The 24,175-nt window shown below is 44.1% G+C and overlaps 1 protein-coding gene across 2 annotated transcripts; it reads right to left on the bottom strand.

Annotated features, from left to right (window-relative positions):
* Window positions 1-1,260: 1,260 nt before the first annotated feature.
* On the bottom strand, window positions 1,261-19,008 carry LOC127007158 (phenoloxidase 3-like). Of its 2 annotated transcripts, XM_050877849.1 has the most exons (14): window positions 18,877-19,008; window positions 15,988-16,153; window positions 13,923-14,029; window positions 12,562-12,678; window positions 11,550-11,749; window positions 10,774-10,924; window positions 10,254-10,358; window positions 6,295-6,480; window positions 4,663-4,791; window positions 4,119-4,304; window positions 3,598-3,736; window positions 2,753-2,863; window positions 2,400-2,530; window positions 1,261-1,656 (listed from the first exon to the last, which is right to left on the bottom strand). In XM_050877849.1, the coding sequence occupies exons 1-14, from the start codon at window positions 18,955-18,957 to the stop codon at window positions 1,408-1,410; spliced, it is 2,058 nt and encodes a 685-aa protein (XP_050733806.1). In that variant the 5' UTR covers window positions 18,958-19,008; the 3' UTR covers window positions 1,261-1,407. The 2 variants fall into 2 exon arrangements, with proteins under 2 accessions (XP_050733806.1, XP_050733807.1); XM_050877850.1 differs by lacking the exons at window positions 15,988-16,153; window positions 18,877-19,008 and adding an exon at window positions 14,881-14,905.
* Window positions 19,009-24,175: the final 5,167 nt, after the last annotated feature.

Here is a 24,175-nt window from a genome sequence, read left to right as displayed (position 1 = left end):
TTCATTTTCAACTCACTGGACACTTAATAGACCGTGTCGTTGCATAATGTCTATCTCTCGCAGTATAGTAGACACTCCCCATTCTAGTTTTATCTTGTCATGATGCTTGTGGATCAATTCTCGGTAAATCTAAGGAATAGCGGCTCCTAGCGGGTGCGCATTTAGGGCACGGTGTGGTGGTAATTATAACATTTCTAGCACGTACGACGGGGTTTTGACAAGCGGACAGGCGTGTTTGTCACAAGGGGTGTATTTTTCCACGCTGGCCTCACGATTTCTTCCAAGTCGATGGGCGATGAGACTGCGAGCTCCGGGGTGAAGAAAAGGAAGAGCCCACGCGGAAAAATACACCTTGTGACATAAACACGCCTGTCCTCTTGTCAAAACCCCGTCGTACGTGCTAGAAATGTTGTAATTACCACGTACCACACCGTGCCCTAAACGCGCACCCGCTAGGAGCCGCTATTCCTAAGATTTACCCTTATTTCTAATGTTTGCGTGAAAGAATTTGGATGGATATTTAAATATGGTGTGTCCTCCCTAGGTCTTGACAATTTTCTGTGTCCCCTGCCCAAGTCTGTTAAGGTCCCCGGCGATGAGCCTACATTCTCCTTGAGGGTGTTTGGCAGGCTTATTCTATTTGTGTACAGCCATTACTGCAAAAAGGAAGTAAAGGGGATGGTATTTTTTTCTCTAGGGTAGACTAGATGTGAAATGATACACAAGGTCTGCTTAGTTACCTGTGCAAGATATCTCTGGGTTGTAAAAGAACCCAACATGGTGGGATGAAGGGCTTGATAGGAGTGGAGAGAAAGATAAGTCATTGCAATGGAGGATAACAACATAAAAACGCTTAAGCTTTACCAATTTTTAGCATGTATGGTGTAAAACAGGTAGGCAGAGGTGACCCAGGTGAAGGTGGCTATGAATTGGTGGGTAGGCCCTATACTTGAGTATGCATGGTGGTGAGAGATGAGGGAAGCATGGCTGGGATGAAAGGGTTTCACATGGCAACATTAATGCGAGAATGAAATTTCCTAGCCTGACCAACAGTTTATTGAGCTGAGAGATATCATTGAGTGACTTGCTTTAGTCTACCTTTCTAATAACAATCCAAACCGTCTGCTGCAACACCAACAATATACATTTGAAGGTATGATAAAGTACTCGAGCAGTACTTTTCCAATAGTCTGCCTCTTCAGGGGAGCTTACAGCAATAAGATACCAAAGGGAGATAGAGAAATATAGAACCAGTATACATTGCCAAGATTATATTATTATATAACTAGTATACATTGCTAACAGATTATATTCATTATAATAGACATAACAGCAAAACATAGTTATCAATTGCAATAGGGATCCATTCATAATTATAAGTTATTTAACATTTTTTCAGGACCCACATTAAACAGTAAACAAGTGTTCCTGCTGCGTCAGCAGGGCGTTGGTGAAGACGATCTGGATCTCCTGCATGGCCACGTTACTCAATCTGGTCAGGTCCTCGGCTCTATCCAGGCTCTGGCCATTCAGCATCGGCATGGGGCGGCGGTCGAAGGGAAAGCCCATGGGACGTGCATCAGGGTAGAGGGAGTCCAGGACACCACAGAAAGAGGCAGCATTGGCACACGAGCGCCTCCCAGCTGGCTGTGCGACCTGCAATGAAGAAGGTTTGTACGTAATGTGTGTAAGACAGGGTCTGATTTACGGCTAGGAAGCCGAGGATTAAACAGATGTTGTGAGTTTTCTTAAACAGCGGTGTTGGGAAAGAAAAGTACATTTGAAGGGCCCGGCTTGCCCAATAACACTATAGGCGAGGTGAAGTGTAAGACTTGGAGGAAGGAATGACAAGTTAGTGAAATCTAAATACGATTGAGGGTATTAGCCGAGTAATTATGGGAGGAATGAAAGATCCAGCACGAAGTTACGGCTGTATGTATTTTAAGGATGAAGGGAAAGAAGAGTGGAGAGATGAGTGGGAGTGTAGGTGTATTGTAAGGTGGACTTTAGTAGATTTAGAAATGTTCGGTTAGGTCAATTTTATTTTTCACACAAGCATGGCTAATTGCCATTACGCGTGTTTGGTTTACACGTTTCTGAAATAACGCAGGGTCCAAAATCCATATAAATATTTAATTTACACGTTTTTTCAATTATACGCGATATTTTATGGAGTGGCCACCAGATGTCACGCAACTGGACTCACACGGCTGAGACTGAGCTGATATCTCGGTGATATGGATATTCTCTCTCTCTCTCTCTCTGAGATAGAAACCTACCTCTTGTTTGATTTACATTGTTTTTGATTTATGCGACCTCTTCAAGGACAATACTCGCGTAAATCGAGAGTTACCTGTACATTTTTATCAGTTAGGTACACACACAAGGCACATACACACCTCGTCCAGTTTCCAGTCAGTGACCATGACAAGCAGCTGGAAGTCCATCCCTTCCTGCTTACCACGGGGCAGCAGCATGTGTTGAGGCCAGCCACACCCACAGAAGTTGAACAGGTCATTCTCGGGGGCTTCTGCAACATAGTGACGTCCAAAGTAAACAATTTTAAGTGTCATTCAACTTCTCTTACTTGTGAAGTTTTTTTCAAGATGCAAGAATCTCCAAGGAGGAAGAAACATAGAAGAGGGTGAAGGAAACTACTCCAACTTTTTTTCTCTATTCCAAGAAGCAATTGCAAAAGGTAGTAGTGTATTTCCTCAACAAATCCTGTTGCCGAGTCTGATCCTTCACTCACCTGGATTGTCAGGTACTGGCAGGTTTGAAAGGTCCCGGAAGGTAAAGTCGTTAGGGTTTGTGATGGAGGAGGCTGTTGACTCCCTAGTGACCGTGTTTGTGCCTGGCTTCACTGTGAGGGAGAGAAAAAGGGGTCAACTTTGTCTCATTCCAGTCTTCACCTTTTCTCTAAACATTCTTGAGAGTTCTCCCTGAAGCTTCTCTTTGGATAAAGTAAACACCAGTCCCCCATGGTGAAATGGTTAGCATGCATAGGTATGAATCCGCGCCTGTGTTCGAATCACGGCCAGGACAGTTGGCGAGGAGCCCACCCAGCTGTTCATCCTTGTTTTGGGGTGGTCACTAAACCTAGGGAAGGTAGCTGTGGTAGCCTTGCTGTCACACTGGCCCAGTGTCATGGGGTAATGGGTCACTTCCTGCCACTGGCCTTTGTGACTGAGATCAGCATCAAGGTCATGAGCAGCTTAAGTGTATGCCTCCAACCTTACCTTTCATTTTACAAATTTTCATTTAGCCAATTTTTTTTTAATTATACATCAATATAGAAAAAGGTAGTTGAGGGCATATGCTGTAGGTGTGCATGGCTATGGACTCGTCTCAATCACATGAGCCTGTGTGGGGTAAGATTCCATTACAGTGTGACACAGGGCAGGTGTGACATTCGGGTTACCAAAGAGCATCGGGAAAGCATCATTAATTGCTCTAATTTATTTCCTGTTTCCTCTCACAGTCCCACGAGTATTTACTTTTACATTCCTTAAGTCATCTTTTTTGCATTAATAATTAATGAGACTGTAGTAAAAAGTTTTCTCTGTACCCAGTCCCTCGTTTTGTAATAAGACTCACATGTGTGCTTGAAGCGGTCCATCTCGGCCCACAGGAGGCGCTGCTCCATAAAGTTCATCCTGACACCTCGCTCGTTCAACTTTGGAGCCATGAAGATGCGGACGGTCACGTCCTTGGCTACTTTTTCATTGTTCTCCACCTGTGGCAGGACGGAAGGAAGAGTAATGATGGCAATCAGGGTTTTAAGTAACTGACTGGCTGATTGGAATGGTTGTGGGGTTAAGGCAGCAGTAGAACTATAATTGATGCTAAAAAAAAAATTAAACCATGGATTTGCAATAGTAAAAAGTTGATTTACTTTTTGACATCATTGACAATTTAAAATATTTTCTTTTAAAATTGTCTTTGCTTTACATCACTTATAAATAGCCCTCATATTTTTCTATCTCTGCCTCATTTATGTCTCTTATTCAGCAGATGAATACACTCGCCTGCTGTCCTGATGACCAGCTGTCAACCCTGACTTCAGCAAGAGGATCAAGAGAGCCTCAGTGGGTCAGCATCACTTCTTCCTTCCTCACCTTTATGTTATACCTGAAGGGGCGGTGATCAAGGTGGGTCAGCCGCACCATCACCGGCCTACTGGAATTCAGGTCCAGTCCGTGGCTCGCCTCGAAGTCCCGAGTGTTCCAGCCAGTGGTGAGTGTGTTCTTGCGGCCTGCACTCTCCACCTCCACTTCTGCCACCGTCACTGTCTGCATTGACAGCTGCCAAGGAAAGAAGGGTGATATTTGGATTTCTTATTTAGGTAGAGAGGAGAAAGAGTAATTATTTAGTAGTTTGTCTTTTCAGTTTAATCAAGATTGTTGACTTTTCTCTTTTTAGTGGGGAAAGTAGAAACTACTCAAGTCAGCTAAGCTAAGTGTTGCATTGGTGCTTATCTAAAGTCCCTAATATTCTTGAGCATCGAGGATCAAGTTATAATTATGTGGGTGTGCATGTACATCCCTGTCTATGTAAGCTTACAAAAATGGCTAATCATGTTCCACTAATAATATCACAAGAAAACTATAGTATGTAATTTTGATCATTAAAAAAATTTCAAATGTTTCCTTGCATCCTTACTTGCTCCATGGTGTAGGGCGGCTGTGTGAGTTTGTACTCCTGGAACAGGTCGTCAATGTACTTATGCCAGCGGTAGAACACGGGATCTCTCATGGACGTGGAGGCATCTGACATGACGCCAAGGTTCTCCTGTGAAGGGGAAGGCAGTATGAGGAGGGAATGGACAAGAAAGCATTAAGAAGCTGAAGAAGCATAAAGAGAGAAAAGTTAATCAGAGAGAAGGGTATACAAGAGGGTATACAAGGAGAGTGAAAGTAGATAATGAAGAGGAGGATATGTCAAGTTAGCTTAGAGGAATATGTAAAGGTGGGCATTCTGCAATTTAAGTCCACTAATCCGCTAATAGTGGACTAAGAAAAATTTTGCGGAAAATTTGAAAAATTAGTGAATTTGCAGTTAGCGGAATGACAAAATTTTGGTTTGCTAAAGCAAACTTTCAAAAAACGCCAACAACAAAATTTTCGGGAAATTCAAGAACATTCTTGAATGTGTGGAACTTCTAGATTAGAGTGGCCGGACGTCCCGGATTTTCTGGGACTTTACTAGATTTTAATGGTTAGTCGCGGAAATGTCCTGGATTTCATGCACTGTCCCGGAAAATGTTTTTTATTAAAGCGTCCTGGATTTCACTTTCAGAAATCTGGCCACCCTATTCTAGATCTCTCTGATGTATAAGCGGTCTGCACAGCACGTAGGTGAAGGAGATGAAGCCAGAATTAAACGGGAACAAAGATATACCCAAGACTTACGAGGAAGGAAATTCCCCATCTTTATAATTTATCCCTCAAAAACCATGTCTCCATTTATAATAACTTTTTTTTGCATCAGAGGAAGCAGCTCTACAGCAAAAAAAAAAAGGAAACAATGAAAAAAAAGCCCGCTATTCGCTGCTCTCACAAAAAGTGTTCAGAGGAGTGGCCAAAAGAAAGGTCAACTTCGGAAGAAGAGGTGTCCTGATACCCTCCTCTTCAAAGAGTTCAAGTCGTAGGCAGGAGGAAATACAGATGAAGGAAGATTGTTCCAGAGTTTACCTGCATGATCGATAAAAGAATGAAGGTGCTGGTTAACTCGTGTGTAAGGGATTTGGACAGTAAAGGGATGAGCTTAGAGTAGAAAGTCATGTGCGGTGAGTCCATGGGAGGGGGGAGGCATGCAATTAGCAAGTTCAGAAGAGCAGTCAGCGTGAAAATATCGCTAGAAGATAGAGAGGCAACATGGCGGCGGAATTTAAGAGGTAGAAGACTATCAATAAGAGGAGGAGAGCTGATGAGACGAGTCTTAGACTCCACTCTGTCCAACAGAGCTGTCTGAGTGGAGCCCCCCCACATGTGAGATGCATACTCCATACCACAACCCTGCTCCATACGAGGGCGGACAAGGCCCCTGTATATGGATAGCAACTGTGCGGGGGAGAAGAAATGACGGAGATGATACAGAACACCCAACCTCAAGGAAGCTGATTTCGTGAAAGAAGAGATGTGAAGTTTCCAGTTAAGATTTTGAGTTAAGGATACATGAGGGTGTTTAGTGTTGAAGAAGGTGACATCTGAATGTTGTTGAAGAATAGGGGATAGGTGTTTGGAAGATTTTGTGAATCTTTTCTCTTAGGTAAAGAAAACAATACTCAGGTACCTTGTGAGCATTGTCTGGGTCATGGGCGGCTGAAATGAGGATGTGGCCCTGGTCGTGGAGGCTTCCATAGAAGGGGCTGTTGAGGCTGAGTTTGCTGTCTGCCTCGAGGGCATCCCCAAGCAGGACGATTCCCCGCCTTTTGGGAGCCACGCCCTCATCTGTCAGCTTCACCAGCTTGCCTTCACACTGCATGGATAGGAAAAGTAAAGTTAGGGGCATACGCAATACCAGCACATGGCCTCGGAGCTCATTTCCATCTCATTGGCTGCACGGCAAAGAAAGTACAAAATTAAGTGTTCTGGGTAATGAAAAATGGTGAGTGTTTTGGTATCGAAGAGGAAGGGTTCTGTTGACTGGGGTGTGCTTGCCAAGATACACAGACACATCCTTCCCTAAACTACTTATATCTGTAAAAAAAAAATATCATATTTAGTCAAGGGTTAAATTGTCAACAGTTTAATCTTCTTGTCCGATGTAGCTGACAAACATTAAGTTTTCCATTAAATTGGAAAAAACTAATTTGTTTTCCAAAGTTTATTTTCACAATCAGTATTGTAACCAATGAGGTTTATCCGAGGTGCGTTTTTGCCTATGCGTAGAGCTCCCTTGTTTTGGGGGTATTGGGAAGAGAGCAACACGGCTACCCTCTGAATGGGAGGGTAGCCTACCCCATCCTCACCTTCACATGGTGCGCACCGTTAGTATACCCTGCGGGGTAGAACCAACAAGGAGGGGGCAGTGACCATCGCGGAGCAAGTCTCCATATTACTACATTGGACTGGCCACCCATTGGTGGCCTCTAATACTTCTATAAAATTTTAGAGGCAGGAGCAATGGCCAGAGTGCGGAAGAAGAGTAAGGAATGCAAGAGACTGCATGGTGTCTATTAATGTGAATGGTTTAGGTGATGAGGAAAAGAGGAGTGATGACTGAAAATTTTGTGAATGGTAGAGTGGATGTGTTGGGAGTGAAACGCATATTAGGAACTGGTATGAGTGATGGTAGAGGGTACGTGGGAGGGTGCGCCTGGGGGGTTGTATGGACGGGGATGGATAAGAAGTATAGAGGCAGGAGTATAAGGAAGGATGTGAAGTTGTGATGTCTGAAAGAGTGTGGAGTGGTGTGACTAATTATGGTTGGAAGGGATCAAGAATTGTGTGGGTGAAAGGAAAAGTAGGTTTAGTAATATGTATGGGTGTGTATTTATGTACCAGTAAATGTGAAAAGTAAAAAAGAACTGAGAGAAAGGGAAGCTTTTTGGGAGGAAGTGAATGCATGTTTGAAGAGTTTTGAGAAAGAAAGAAAATTTATTATGATGGGAGATATGAATGCTAAAGTGGGTGATGAATGTGTGATGGATGTGGTGGGAAAATGGGGGATACCTGGAAAAAATGAAAATGTAGAGTGCCTGGTGGATGTCTGTGCTGAGAGGGGAATGTTCCTAGTGAACACTTTCTTTCAGCACAAGAATATTCACCGATAAACATGGAGGAGGGGGGAAGATTATGAGCAGAAAGGATTGCTTGATTATGTGGCAGTAGATGGAAGACTTGGAAAGGATATTTGTGATGCAAAGGTAGTAAGAGGAATGTTTGATGACTCTGACCATCTTGCAGTGCTGGCATTTTTAAGGCTGAAGGAAAAGTGGGTGTTTGAAGAGGTGAAGTAAAAAAGGAAATACTGAAGATAGAAAAGTTACCGGAAAAAGAAATAAAAGATGAGTATAATGTGAAATGGCAGAGGCCTTAAGTGAAAAATGGGAAAGTGTAAAAGATAGTACAGACATTGAAAAAGGTTTTGGAACATTTAAAGAAGTAATGTTGACTACAACAAAAAAAGTGTAAGGGATGAAAGTGGTGAGGGATGGAAAAAGAAAAGGAGATAAGGAGGATAGTAAAAGAGAACAGGGAACTTTTTAAGAAAACTCAAGAAAGATGGTAAGAAGAGAGTTGATGAAAACTTTGGAAAAAGACGCAGTGAAAAATATAAAGGGAACAGAAAATCATATTGGAAAGAAGTAAAGAACGAAAGGAATGCAGAAAATATCTCCCCAGGTAAAATAAATGAAGTTATGGATGAGAATGGAAAGATGTTGAAAGACGGGGAAGCTGTGAAAGAGAGATGGAGAGAATATTCCAAAAACTTAATGAATTTTGAAGATGGAGGTCCAGCAGTTGTAACAGCAGTATTGAGTGGAGGTAGAGGAGGAGTATATAAAGAAGGAAGTATAACATATAAAAAAGTAAATCAAGAATAAAAAGATTAAAAAATGGAAAGGCAGCAGGAATTGATGGAATTACAGCAGTGTGGAGATGTAGTTACTAAATGGATGGTCAAGATATGTGAAGTGGCATGGGAGGGGGGGGGGGGGTGCCAGCAGACTGAACTAAAGTCATCATTGTCCCAGTTTACAAGGGGAAGGGCAGGAGAGTGGAGTGTGGGAGCTATAGAGGTATAAGTCTCCTGAGTATACCTGGAAAGGTATATGGAAAAGTCATAATAGAGAGGGTGCAAAGATTTACATAAGAGAAAATCAGTGAAGAACAAGGAGGCTTCAGGAAGGGAAGGGGATGTGTGGATCAGATATTTGCCATCAGGATGGTAATAGAAAAAATATTAGCCAACGGAAAAAAAACTATACATTGCCTTCATGGATTTAGAAAAAGCTTATGACGGGAGTCGATTGGATGGCATTGTGGGATGTTTTAAAGATATATGGTGTGGGAGGAAAACTGCTTAATGCAATAAAGTCTTTCTATGAGGATGCATCCGCACGTGTCAAAATTAGTGGAGAATAGTGAACATTTTGAGATAAAAGTGGGCTTGAGGCAGGGGTGTGTCATGTCACCATGGTTATTCAATATTTATATGGATGGTGTCATGAGAGAAATGAAGGGCAAAGTTGGGGAAGTTGGAGAAGCTGAAAGTGAATGTTAACAAAAGTAAAATGATGGTTTGTAAGCAGAGTAGAAGTGAGGTTGTGGATTTTGTATGCCCATATAGAGTGGAAATTGAGTGTGAAAAAGAATGCAATGGTGATACAGGAGAGACAGGAGAAAGGGCATTGCAAGGAAGAAAAATAAGGTGGTAGGGTCTTTGGGACATATCATGAATTGCAGAAGTGTGAGCATGGAGTCAAAGAGGGATTTGAGAAATACAATAATAGTACCAACCCTCACATATGCAAACGAAACATGGGCCTGGAATGAAAGTCAGAGGTCTAGAGTGCAGGCAGTGGAAATGAGTTATTTGAGGAGTGCATGTGGTGAGAGTAGAATGGATGGAATGAGTAATGAAAGTGTGTATGAGCGTTTTTGAATGAGTCACGTGGGTGAAGGGAAGAAGTGTGGAGTGGTGGAAGAAGTGAAGCGACAGACTTTAAGTGGTTTGGTCACATGGAGCGAATGGAGGAGAGTAAGATGACCAGGAGAGTGTATGTGAGTGAGATAGAGGGAGGGAATGTTAGAGGACGACCTCCAGTGAAATGGAGAGATAGGGTGCAGGAGTACGTTAGGAGAGGGGTGAAAGATCCTTGAGAATCTTTGAACAGGCAAGGAGGGAGTGAATGAATAGAAAGTGATGGAAACTCTTCTGCCGTGGCCATCCCCTGGGGGGAGCTCCTAGGAGCAGGTGTCGATGAGATGATGATGATGATGATGATAATCTGGAGAGGTTGTAAGTGTTGCATGTTAAGACAGTTGTAATGATTAAGCTTCCAAAATGTTGAGGGAAGAAAAGAGGATAACAAAGATTAGATTGACAGCGTACTATAACCAAGCAGAAAAAAAAGACTAAAAACACAGAACAAATAAAAGGCAGAGGCAAGAAAGACCATCAACCTTCTATCCAAGAAAGAGTGCAGGCTGTCATTCTGGGGAGGGGATTATTTGAGTGATTGGGATTTCCAGTTATGGCACCTCAACAACAGTGGTCACATGGGGATGGGAAGGTGCACTCACATCAATTAGGTGGCCCTGGTGAATGGCATCCATGAGTCTGCTGTGGTGCTGCTCCAAGTCAGTCACATCGAAAGGCTCCAGCATGAACTCATTCCGGCGGTATTCCTGCAATGGTAGAAAAGTCATGTAAAAATTACAGGTTAAGACAACTGTAATGATAGAGCCTCCAATGGTGCTAAGGAAAGGAAGGAAACCAACAAACATGAGACAGACAGTGTTCATACAACCAACCAAATAATATAAAGGAAACAAACACACACACACACAAAAAAAATGCAGATAAGAGGTGAGACATATTAACCCTTTAGACACACTTGCAAATGCAAGAATATTATGGAAAAAAAATACAAAAAAGCAGGAGTGATAAAATTGTGATAGACTAGCAATAAAAGTAGGCATGACAGGATAAGGGACATTATAGGCTTTACTTAATCTTGGGAAAAAAAAGAATATGTAATAAGTTAAGAATAAATAAGTGAAGCCAAAACACTGCTAAAGGTTACATCACAATCACACTCACCTGCAGCAGAGTGCCGTCCTGTCTGGAGCCCCACTCCTGACCTGAGTTGTCCAGGGTCAGCTTGGAGAAGTAGCCGTCAGGAATAGGCATGCGCCAGTTGGCCAGCTTCTCCACGCGGTTCAGGCCAACACTCAGCCGGTCCATGTCGTAGCTGAGGTGATGAAGGAAGAGAAAGGAGGTAAGAGGATCATGGGCAGAAGATTTTTTACTGGGTATGGGCGAAAGCGGCTCTAAAGTATGTTACACCAATGTGTGTGTTTGCATGTTTGTGTTGTATGTGTCTGTTTGTATGGGTAATGTGATGAAATTGTGGCTAGTAGGGGAGACAGCATGGGGAGACCAGGGGAGTGGAGAGCTGCGAGAGAGACGCGCTGTGGGACGGTTGATAACTTAGGTGTCTGGGCTGAGTTGGTGTGCTCAAGTGAGTGCCTGCTGAGAGCCGTGTGCGTGTTTATCGTGCCTCTGTGTGGCTGACTAACTTGTTCTGTGCCCTTGAGAACTATTGTACTGTGCGAGGAATCTGTCATTAAATGAGGAACTAGTGTTCAACGTGTTTTTTTGTGCCCTGGCCTCTAGCGTGCCCTCCTCGGTGTTCTGTGAGATGCTATCTGTGTCCGGCGCCCTCCTAGCTGTTTTGGGTTCACGACCCGTCCCCCATGTGTTGTTCAGTACGCCGCCTGCCTGCCCATGGTTGGTGTGTTGTGGGGGGTGATGTAACAGTTATGTAGGGTATGGGCAGAATTGATCAGAATTTTTAAATGACTATGATTGCTAACCGGGCGAGCATCTGCTGGTGCATATAGTAGAAGAGCTCCCCCTTGCGGTCCCTGTCCACGCCCATGTCATTAGGGTAGACGAGGTGCCAGTGCCAATGGTGGAGGTTGATGCCATAGTCCTCGCGCCAGTAGGCCACACGGTGCTCCGGCTTGAGGTGGGTGCTGGACAACTCCGGGCCGTACTCTGTTATGATGGCATCCTTGGGGGCCGGAGAAGGTATGAATGAGTTGTTACAAGGCTTTGGTGAAGAACGAGGAGATGGTAGGGGGAACGGAAGAAGGGAAAATGAGAATAGGTGGATGGTAGAGGGAAAAGGGAGATATTTGAGTTTCTAGCTACTCATAGTGAAAAGGGAAAAAAGTTAGGGAGAAAGAGGAAAAGGAGAATAGGGCGAATGAATAAAGGGAAATAGGAGAAAAGGGTGAATGGGAGAGGAGAAAAAGGAGAGAGGGGGACTGGAAGAGGCAAAAAAGGGGAGAGGATAATGGAAGAGGGTAAGAAGGTATTAGAGAGCAGGATTGGAGTGGGGACGAGGAGGGAAAAAGGGGGAAAGGAAGAGGGGAGAAGGGGTGAATGGAAGGTTACGAGGCCCTGGCAAAGGACAACATGGATGGATGAATTGATGAAGGAAGGGGAGAGGGGGAATGGAAGAGGGGAAAAAGGAGAAAGGAAGGCCTTGGAGGGGAAGACGAGACATTGAGGAAAAGAGGAATAAATGCTTGACAGGAAAGTAAGAATGCTGAAGACACACCTGCATGAGCAAATCAGTGTTAAATATATAAATTAATAGTTTCAAAGATGAAAGGGATGAAACACTGAGGGGAGGAGGAACATTTTTTTTTTCTCAGAGTAGGAAGAATCAAGAGACACATATAGACATGTTCAGAAAAAGAGGAGCAGAGTTAAATATATGAATAAATAGTTTCAGAGGCAACAGTATGCAGACTGGACCCATCAATGTACATAAGGCAGTGTAAGAGGTGTAACAGGCTGTCTTGCCCTCTGACTTGCCTGGCCTGTGGTGGAGGGCTGCCGGGCCTGCTGTTCCATGGTGGCCAGGGTGGTCCGTGGCACAAAGCAGGACGGGAACACCTCCACGAGGCAGGGGAGACGCATGGCCCTCATCTCCTGAAGGACAGACACACACATACACATACGCACACATAGGGGAATATGAGGTTTGAACAACCCACCCTCCTGTCCTATTATATAATGAAGACCTTAAAAAATAATTGGTGATAGCACGGTAAATATGGAGAATCACTATACACGCCTCCAATATTGCCCCCACGAGAATAATAACCTTTCCAAGGTCTCCCATACGGTTGTACTTGTCTACTGCGTCTGCAAGTGATGATGAAAAATTACTCCTTTCAACTTCAACAAACTTAAAACACCTGGTAGTGGGGAGGGCAATGAAGATCAGGGAAATTGTGGGGTAAAAGCAGGTATTGCAATGATGCTGTCTACCTGAAATGAAGCTTTTCTGTGCTTTACTTACGGCTGAAATATATATTTTCTAAATAAATCGGCCGGTGGCGGCGCTGTGTGGAAGCGTCATTTTGATGGATGCCAATAAGTCATCAGTGGGCTTGCTCAATAAAGGCATATGACCTCTCCCTTGAGAAGGAATCGAGTGAGCAAAATCGAGTATTAAATGTAAGAGATTCCGGAGTTCAAGTAGTAGTTGATTTGAGAGGCTTTAATGTTGGTTTCATATGTGACAAGTATAGAGTATAGGGGTTGCGGTCAGGTGTTTGTTGGCTTCCGCCTGCCCGGCTTACCTGGTACTCAAGTTTAGAAATGGTGGCCAGCTGTGCCGGATGGGACTAGAATTTGGTTGAATTGGAGAGGCTTTTTGAGGACAAAGAGAACACTTTAGACTTCTTCCTCTCGGCAAGGAAGAACTCGTGGTACGGCGGGTCCAATATATTCCATCCTGTAAAGGTAAGGTATTATCGTTTTAAGGGGGGGGGTCCAGGGGGGGGGGGCGCAGCCCCCCTTGGTTAGGAGGGGTATCGATGGGGGCGAAGCCCCCCCCCCGTTAGCTGTTAGGTTATGTAAAGTTCGGTTGGAGTAGTTTAAATATGCTCCCCCACCCAAAAAACCGAGTTCCTACGGGTCCCATAAGATCGTTAGGGGAAGAGGATTAGGCCTTTTTCTTTACTTTTAAGTACTATGCCTTCATATTATAGTTGAAGGACATGTATTTCGTCCCTTAACTTTAATATGGAGGCGTGATATGGTAATTTCGAGGCGCGGAGTGATTCTCCACAATTATTATTATTTTATTCCTACATGCATACGTCCTTTCTTCAAACACTCCCGCACATCCTTTTTCAAACATTCCCGCGCTTCCTTCCCGTCCTCACCGGCTTCCTCAGGATCACGAAGGACACGGCGTAGATGAGGAGCTTCTCGTTGAGGTCTCCGCGGACCCCCTCGGCCATCAGGCTCAGCTCCCTCACATTGCTGGCCTCTGGAAGGGTGGAGGGGCGTTAGGCGAGGCAGGAGGAGGAGGAAAAATGAGAGAAAGAGGTAATGGCGATTTCACATGCACTAACCCTCCACAAAGAGAGTAACGTATTAGGCGGGGCAAGAGATGGGAGAAAAGGAGGAAAAGGAGGAGGAAGAGAAGGAGGAGGATAATTGAGTTACTGATAGGGGTAGGGGGAAAAAGGGATGTATGAATAGCAGACAAACGGAGAGGGTGCGAAATGATTGAATTCATTCGGTATACACAGGTATTTTGATTTATAACTGATGGTGTGGTGATAAAACGATATAGGCAGGAGTAAAGATGGCACAGGAAGGAGGAGGAAAGTTGGAAAGTTTCGTTTAGTCGGCGCCACATCTGTGGTCATATGCCGGAGAGAGACAACAGGGGAAGGAATTATAGAAGGGAACAGATCCCAGGAGACGGGACACAACCCCCGATTAATACCAGGTACCCATTCACTGCTGGGTGGACAGGGGCGTAGGGTATCGGAAAAGCCGCCCAAATAGGAGGAGGAGGAGGAAGAGATGGTGATTGACGCATTCACTCGCACTAATCCTCCACAAAGAATATAAAGATTAGACGAATAACCAGGAAGACATCCAAGACTTAAAGATAGTTGGACGGTATCATCCAAAATCGACAACAAATAAAGCCTCAAAACACACACGCACACACACACAGACACACAGAAAAAAAATATCAGTGGAAGAAAAAACACCAAAAATTAGAAGCAGCAATGAGGAAATAGATAACCCAAACATGAAACTCCTAACTACTATCTAAAACTACCTAGCTACTTAAACAGGCCAATTAAACTGGCATTAACCCACCCCACCACATAAGCAGTCAAGATCGGTCCGTAAATCTCTCAACGATGCAGCCTTTGAAATGCATAACATGAAACCCATTTACTTAAAAAAGGGGAAAAAAGGTCATGGGGTCTTTTCTCAGGAAAGGCAAGCTGGAGCACCGCCAACAACTAGCATCTACGTTGTGTTATCCATCTGACAGAATGATCGACTGATCTGTCCGGCGATGCTGCTGCTCTGAAGGTCTCAAAAGGTGTTGGTGTGACGGCTGCAGGATGATGATTTCTTTTATGCAGGGACGAGGTGAAACGTGAAGAGGGGCAAAAAGGTGACGGAGCGGAGAGATTGACTGGTGTGGGTTCACTGTCTGAGGACTGAGGGACGACTGGCTGGCTGACTGACTGCCTCGCTCGTTGAGTCGAAACACGAGTCGAGACACCGAGTCGGGTTGAGAGCTTCCGATGCCCATATTCTTCAGACATTTCAGGGCTTACATACCCACATTGAATAAAGATTTAGTAGCGGTTGGAGTACTATTTACATGGCTAGTTTTATGAGCCTATAATAGTGAAAGACATAAGACACTGCATATTTCTGAATGAGAAAACACTCCTTATACTATCATCGTCACCAGCCTGCATCACGGTAGGGAATATGCCTCACCCAAACACTTGCGGCACCTCTCTCTCTCTCTCTCTCTCGTTTTTCCCACACAATGTAATAATACTTTGATGTTCCTCTACAGTTGGCTTCCCCAATCCCCTGAACCAACTTTCAGCACCTCTCGCTTCGTCACTGACCTGATCTGCCTGATTACCCAGTCTGTCTGCCGTATAGAACTCAAGATACAGAGAGGTAGACCAGGTACAAGATTGAGTGACGTCAGCAAATATCGGAGAGGAAGGGAAGAGAAAGAAAATGTATATCACAACATGCAAAGAATTGCAAAGACTAGCGAGAGCAGTTTGGGGCACGTATAGAGAGGCAGCTCTTGAGACTCGCGGACCTCGCTTTCGTAATCTGCAGACCCGTTGTCCGTCTTCAGACTGACGTCAGGCACAAGTAGACACTTATTTTGACCCAGCATCCCACCTGATTACATCTCTGTTATATCTTAATAGAACTCACGCATGAGGTAGTCGCAGAGCTCCTTGGCGGCGAGGCGGTGCTCCCTGACGAAGGACGAGAACACGCTGCCTCGCGGGATGGAGCGGGCGAGGGTCAGCGGGCCGGGGGCCGGCGGTCCTCCTCCCACGCGGGTTGTCACGTCGTCGTCAAACACGATAGGGCGGCTCTGAGGGAGATAATGGGAAAGGAGGGAAGGGAGAGAGGATATGAGATGCGGAGGAAGATGTTTGGAGGAGGGTCACACACACACACACACACACACACTAGACAGATATAGGTAGTGTGCCAATGGGTTTCTGAGGTAGTCACGGCCAGTGACACTCATACATGTATTGCTGGGCAGGAGGCAGATTTCCACTTCCTCAGCCTTTCCACCGCGACCCATTCACATCCCACCTTTTCCTTGCTACACACACCTACACATTCCTGGAGACAATAGAAGGAGCGTGGATTAATTAAGAGAGAGAGAGAGAGAGAGAGAGAGAGAGAGAGAGAGAGAGAGAGAGAGAGAGAGAGAGAGAGAGAGAGAGAGACCTGTCCTCAAGGGATGACCTGATTCTCATCAAAAGTTTTGGGATGTTAAGACGGGGACGAGGGGGGCAGTGCAATGCGAAATTTAATAGAGTAATGAACTTGCGTAATGAACGACTTGTAACCGCGCTGTCCGTTACTTTACGGGAGTCTTGGATCATAACATTACTCCTTCTTGGCTGCCAGTTAGCATTATTCCGACTTTTACTTGGATAGCTTTTGTTGACATTACTTATTTCAGTCCTACACCGTTACCAAAGCGTTGAGTAGATAAATAAAATGCAAGGGCATAAAGAAGGGAGATAAAAAAAAAAAGAGAAGCAGAAACACAAAGACAGCTTCGTGTGAACTCTTATTTAATGAGGCCCTCTCTCTCTCTCTCTCTCTCTGTTCTTGTTCTTATTTTTGCTATTGTTCTTGTTCTTGTTGTTGTTTTTGTTCTTCTTGTTCTTGTTTTTTTTTCCTTGTCCTTCTTTCGTCTTCGTCTTTTACTTTTCATCATCTCCATCACCTCCTCTCCCTCTCTTTCTCTCATCCTTCTTTTTCATTTTCGTTTTCTACTTCTTCATTACTTCCACCACCGCCTCCTCCTCCTCCTCATCATCATCCTGCTCCTCCAAGTGGGAATGCACTTGCATTTGTGGATAGATTCACATACCTGGGCCATGTCATCAACAGGGAACGGACCGATGATGATGACATCAAGAAGCAACCACCAAGCTCACAGTCATCGGCAACACGCTGCTGAGGAAATTCTTCTGCAGCACGGAGGTGGAGTTATTCAGGAGCCACTGCTACTCTCTCTACTGCAACTCGCTGTGGTCGCGGTATAGGGCTGCCTCCATGAACCGTCTTAGGGTCTGTCATAACGACATCCTCAATCGGCTTCAGCCAGGGGGCGTCCTAGATGGACTAGCTCATCCTTGGCCTTCACCGAGCACGGGATGAACTGTCTGGCTGTGCTGCGTCGCCACGCCGCGTACAGTATGAGGAGTAGAGTGGAACAATCTGGGAACTCCATCATCACCTCCGTCAGACAGAGCTCGGCGTATGTATGTGGACCTATGCGGCGGGAGTGGCTGGGCCTTCTGTTCGTGTAGATTGTGCATAAGTGTGCCGTGCACACGCATATATAATCATAAAGCTGTCATCTATTTGAGTGTATATGTATCTCGTTCGTTTACTTGTCCTGTTCTTTATATATGCTGATGGGCGAAGTAAAATTATTATTATCATTTTTATATCCTCCAAGGTACCACATGAGCGACTCCTAAAAGAAACTAGGAAGCAACCTGACTGTGTGGATAAGAGATTGGCTCAACAATGAAAACAACGAGTGTTAACGGGCAGGCTTCTGAGTGGCCTTCAGTCACTACTAGAGTACCACAAGGCTGAAAACAACGAGTGTTAACGGGCAGGCTTCTGAGTGGCCTCCAGTCACTACTAGAGTACCACAAGGGGGAGGCGGTGGCTGAATGGATAGCGTGACGGCCCCGCGTTCAGGAGCTCCAGGAGGGACGCGGGATCGAATCCTGGCCGCCGCACAGCTGAGGTTTTTCAGTCACCGCCGAGTGGCCTAAGACTACCCACATGCTGGCCTGAAGACCACCCATCCACCTGGGCTCTAGATAACCTCTCCAAAGAGAGGCTCAAAGATGAGTTCCGGGGGGCAGCATGAGCCAACACAAGATGGCGCCACTATAAACACTCGCCTGCGCCAGAACGGGCTGGGCCGACCATCAGCCCCCACCGGGAAGAAGCCTTGGGCCGACCATCAGGATCCACCGGGAAGAAGCCTACCGGTGCAATAGGCCGCGACGTAAAAAAAAATAAATAAAGGATAAAACAACGAGTGTTAACGGGCAGGCTTCTGAGTGGCCTCCAGTCACTAGTGGAATACCGCAAGGATCAGTGCTGGGACCAATTCTCTTTATCTTATACATCAACGATTTAGAAACATGATTAAAATCCACTTATCAAAGTTTGCTGACGACGGCCGATTGCGAAACCATCCAAAGGGACCTTGACCAGAATAATCAGTGGTTTGAAAAGTGGCAAATGTCATTAAACGTGGACAAATGTAAAGTCTTGCATGCACTTTGGGTCCAGATATACGTAGATCACCAGAGCGGACAACCTCGTAATGAGCTAAAAAGCTTCCCGTTGCCTACGTTTTCTTGTTTCCATGTTCCCTCCTCTCTTTTTCTCTTATCCTTTTTTTTCTTTTTCGTTTTCTACTTTTTCATTACTCCAACTTCCTCCTCCTCCTCATTTTCATCATTCTGCTCCTCCATATCCTCCTCCTCCTCCTCCTCTTCTTCCTTCTCTTCCTCCTCCTCCTCCTCCTCTTCCTCTCACCTTGGATGCTGTTCTGGGCGGTCCCTTCTTTGAGTAGGGGTGCTCGAACATGTCCAAGACCAGCTTCTGATCGCTCGCCATCGTGGTCTGTGCGGGTTGTGATCTTTCCTGGAGAAGTGGCGGACCGGGGAACTGAGGAGAGATAGATAAATGGTTAGATGAATGGATAGATAGATAGATAGATAGATCGATAGATAGATAGATACAGAGAGAGAGAGAGAGGGGAGTTGTTATTCTTGATATTTACTACTACTACTACTACAACGACCACTGCTACTACTACTACTACTACTACTACTGCTACTACTACTACTACTACTACTACAACGACCACTGCTACTACTACTACTACTACTACTACAACGACCACTGCTGCTACTACTACTACTACTACTACTACTACTACTACCACTACTGCTACTACAACGACCACTGCTACTACTACTACTACTACTACAACGACCACTGCTGCTACTACTACTACTACTACTACTACTACTACTACTACTACTACTACTACTACTACTACTACTACTACTACTACTACTACTACTACTACTACTACTACTACTACTACAACGACCACTACTACTACTACTACTACTACTACAACCACAGCAACTACTACTGCCACTACTACTACTACTACTACTACTACTACTACTACTACCACCACTACTACTACTACTATAACTACCTATCTACTACTACTACTACTTTATTTTTTAAGTGTACGCCTATAGCGCCGGTAGGCATGCTTGAGGGGCCTTGATGGTAGTTTCATTTTTGCCAGTGACACGAATTTGTGACTGTTTTTCACAATAGAATTTCACTCTAATAAGTGAATCAGACCCCACAGAAATATTACCAGTGTGAGTATGAACGAATACAAAGATAAGCAAATACTTTGATTTAACTCTAGGATGTCTCGTGGATCATTAATAAATAAAAACAAAATATCCGGATAAGCCATTCTTTAGCCCGTTGCCTTCAATGGCCCCCCAAAACAGTCCCTGGTGATGTTAGGTGGTGTATGAGTGGAACAGGCTTGGCAGTCATGTTGTGGGTGCCAATATCATATATACATTCAAGAAGAGGTTGGACAAATTCATGGATAGTGAGGTAAGGTGGGGTTAAGCCTACAGGAGCTGCCTTGTGTAGGCCAATTGATCTCATGCGGACTCCTTACGTTCTTATGTTATCAACTTAAAAACAAAGAAACATACAAAACTAACCACCACAGTTATTTAAAGAAATACACCATCACCACCACCATCAACAACAACAACAACAACAGCACAAACACACACCTGGTCTAATCCCAACGAACAGGAGGGAGGGAGTGAGCAGCAGGCAGCCTTGTCCCTTGCTTATATATCCTTCTGTTTAAGTCCCCTGCCACCAGCACCCTCACTCCTCTTCCTTCCTCTTGCCTTTCATCGCCCCCTTGACCCCCCCCCCTTAGTCCCTCCCCTCCCCTCACCCGCACTTGCCCCCTCATTCTGACACCAAACAGCGACCTCCTCCTTTCCTTCCGTCACGTCATGTCCTTCGGAAACTCCACGAAGTCGTTTCTTTTTACCTACTAAGACAGACGATAGGTATACCGTCCTCTGTCTGGCGGAAACGGAGAAGTTCGGGCTAATGACATCTAAGCTATGGAGCCCTCCATGATTATGTGTCAGGAAAATAAACATGGGTGGAGGTATATTTTATGTAGTAGTAGTAGTAGTAGTAGTAGTAGATATTGTATTAGTATTAGTATTAGTATTAGTAGTAGTAGCAGCAGCAGCAGCAGCAGCAGCAGTAGTAGTAGTAGTAGGCCCAAAAGCCACCACCATCTCCAATATGGACTATGAAGCCACAGTGGTGGAGAGTGACATTAGGGTGGGTCGGGAGTGACTTGAGTAGGGAAGGAAAGGGGGATCTAGACGTAATAGATGATAGGTGATTTAGTGTCAGGTAGTATTAGTGATATGGTTGGATGCCACAGTCATTAGCGAACAGAGTTGGGGCTAATGACCTCCAAGCTATGGAGCCCTCCATGATTATGTGTCGGGAAAATAAACATGGGTGGTAGTAGTAGTAGTAGTAGTAGTAGTAGTAGTAGTAGTAGTAGTAGTAGTAATATTATTATTATTATTATTATTATTATTATTATTATTATTATTATTATTATTATTATTATTATTATTATTATTATTAGTCACTCCCAGTAAATTAATTTTCTAAGAATAGTTTTGAAGATTATTTAAAATTTCTGGTCACTGCGATTATATTTTTGTGGGTGATAATACTACTGGTGCTACTACTACTACTTCTTCTACCACCACCACCACCACTACTACTACTACTACTACTACTACTACTACTACTACTACTACCATACTACTACTACTACTACTACTACTACTACTACTACTACTACTACTACTACTACTACTACTACTACTACTACTACTACTACTACTACTACTACTACCATACTACTACTACTACTACAGGCCCACGGAGTAGAGGGTAAAGTTTTGAACTGGGTCAAGGCGTGGCTTAGCAATAGGAAGCAAAGAGTGCAAATCAATGGTAAAAGATCTGACTGGGGATATTACGAGTGGGGTCCCACAAGGTTCGGTATTAGGTCCACTTTTGTTTATTATTTATATCATTGACTTAGATACAGGAATTAGTAGTGATGTCAGTAAGTTTGCAGATGATACCAAGATCGGTAGAGTAATTGAGTCGGATCAGGACGCTAGTATTCTCCAGGGTGAACTAAACAGATCGTATGACTGGGCGGATAAATGGCAGATGGAGTTCAATGTTGGGAAGTGCAGTATTCTGAGTGTAGGTAGGAACAACCTCTCTCATAACTATTGCTTAAATGACACTCTCATAAGCAGGTCTGGGTGCAAGAGGGATTTAGGGGTCTTAGTGAGCTCTGATCTCCGTCCAAGGGCACAAAGCATTCAAGCTAGAAATCGAGCAAATAGGGTACTGGGATTTATTCCAAGGAGCGTAAGCAACAGAAGCGCCGAAATCTTCCTCAAACTATATTTAGCATTAGTTAGACCTCATCTTGACTATGCGGTTCAGTTCTGGTCACCTTACAATAGAATGGATATCAAAATGTTAGAATCGGTGCAGAGGAGGATGACTAAGATGATTCAGGGGTTGAGAAACTTGCCATACGAGGAAAGACTCAAACAGTTAAACTTGCATTCTCTAGAAAGGCGAAGGGTGCGAGGAGACATGATCGAGGTTTATAAATGGATGAAGGGCTTTAATAAGGGAGATATTCATAAGGTTTTGTTGGTAAGAGAACCGGGTAGGACACGAAGTAATGGGTTTAAACTGGATAAATTCAAATTCAACAGGGACATAGGCAAAAATTGGTTTACTAACAGGGTGGTGGATGAGTGGAATAGGCTTAGCAGTCATGTGGTGAGTGCCAATACAATTGTCACATTCAAAAATAGATTAGATAAATTCATGGACAGCGATATTAGGTGGGGTTAGATACACGGGAGCTTAGGTTCAAAGGAGCTGCCTTGTACAGGCCTACCGGCCTCATGCAGACTCCTACGTTCTAATGGTCTTATGTACTACTACTACTACCATACTACAACTACTACAACTACTACTACAACTACTACTACTACTACTACTACTACTACAACCATACTACTACAACTACTACTACTACCATACTACTATACTACTACTACTACTACTACCATACTACTATACTACTACTTCTACTACTACTACTACTACTACTACTATATAAAAGATACCTCCACCCATGTTTATTTTCCTGACACATACCGTACTACTACTACTACTACTACTACTACTACTACTACTACTACTACCATACTACTACTACTACAATTACTACTTCTACAATTACTACTTCTACTATTACTACTATCATACTACTACTACTACTACTACTACTACTACTACTACTACTACTACTACTACTACTACTACTACTACTACTACTACTACTACTACTACTACTACCATGCTACTACTAGTAGTAGTAGCATGGTAGTAGTAGTAGTAGTAGTAGTAGTATAGTAGTAGTAATAGTAATAACTACTACTACTACTACCACTACTACTACTACCACTACTACTACTACCACTACTACTACTACTACTACTACCACTACTACTACTACTACTACTTCTTCTACTACTACGGAAACAAGAACGTAACGCTCTTTTCTTTTAATTAACATTCTGTCAACACCACCACCACCATAAAAAATAGGAAACCATACTTTCGAAACGTGCTTTTGTGTGTGTGTGTGTGTGTGTGTGTGTGTGTGTGTGTGTGTGTGTGTGTGTGTATTTATCTAGTTGTATTTACCTTGTTGTGACGTACGGGAAAAGAGTTACGCTCGCGCGGTTTCGTCTCCATATCCGCTCTTGTCCAACTTTTCGTTAAAATCATGAATGTTTCTTGCACAAACCACCTCCTCCTCCAGCCTATTCCATAGCTCAATGCTTCTGTTTGGGTAGCAAAATTTTTCACATCTAGCCTACACGTGGTCGCCCTCAACTTCTTTCCATGTCCTCTTGTTTCTCTCTCGTTGCACACACACAGGTCCTCTCTTTCCAAATCAAGGATCTCTTTGGGCCAAATGCTCCACTCCGCTCGCCACCCTGTACACCGCTATCAGGTCTCCTCTTCAATTCAATGATAGGTAAGTTCTGCTCAGGTACCTGTGGCTTGTAGAGAAACCTAATAGGAGGAGAAGCAGCATGGTGGGATGAGGATTTTAAGGGCAGAGTGGAGAGGAAGATAAGTCATGGGAATGGAGGATTTTTTTCTTTTTTTTTTCTTTTTCTTTTTTTCTTTTTTACATGTACGCCTATAGTGCCGGTAGGCTTTTCTCGAGGGGCCTAGATGGTAGTCGGTCCCAGCCCGTCATGGTGCAGGCAAGTGTTTATAGTGGCACCATCATTTGTTTTTATATGCTTTTCCAATTCTTCCTTACTGCCTCTCATGAAGAGATAGCAGCAATAAAGCAAAGAAAATTTGGTGTAAGACAGGTAGACAGAGGTGACCCAGGTGAAGGTGGCTATAAATGGATGCTTATAATGTGTATGCATGGGAGTGAGAGATGAGGGAAGCATGGCTGGGATGGAAGGGTTTCACAAGGCAGTGTTAATGAGGATAAAATTCTCTAGCTTTTTAATGTGAACATGGGCGGTTGTATGAAACGTAAGCCAGAGTGGAGGAGCTAGGTCCAAGGCTGAAAGTGAGAGGTACAGAGGAGTTATTGGTG

Source organism: Eriocheir sinensis, chromosome 34 (genome assembly GCF_024679095.1).
Source record: "Eriocheir sinensis breed Jianghai 21 chromosome 34, ASM2467909v1, whole genome shotgun sequence".
Taxonomy (NCBI): domain Eukaryota; kingdom Metazoa; phylum Arthropoda; class Malacostraca; order Decapoda; family Varunidae; genus Eriocheir; species Eriocheir sinensis.
The sequence above is the reverse complement of the archived record's forward strand: the minus strand, read 5'-3'. Positions and strand labels throughout refer to the sequence as shown.

Coding starts and splice junctions, on each gene's coding strand:
- LOC127007158 (XM_050877849.1), bottom strand. CDS start 18,957: ATGGCGAGCGATCAGAAGCTGGTCTTGGACATGTTCGAGCACCCCTAC. Junction 4,792..6,294: donor ACCCAGACAATGCTCACAAG/GTACCTGAGTAT, acceptor TCCCCTTCACAG/GAGAACCTTGGCGTCATGTC. Junction 3,737..4,118: donor CCTTCAGGTATAACATAAAG/GTGAGGAAGGAA, acceptor GTCCTGCCACAG/GTGGAGAACAATGAAAAAGT.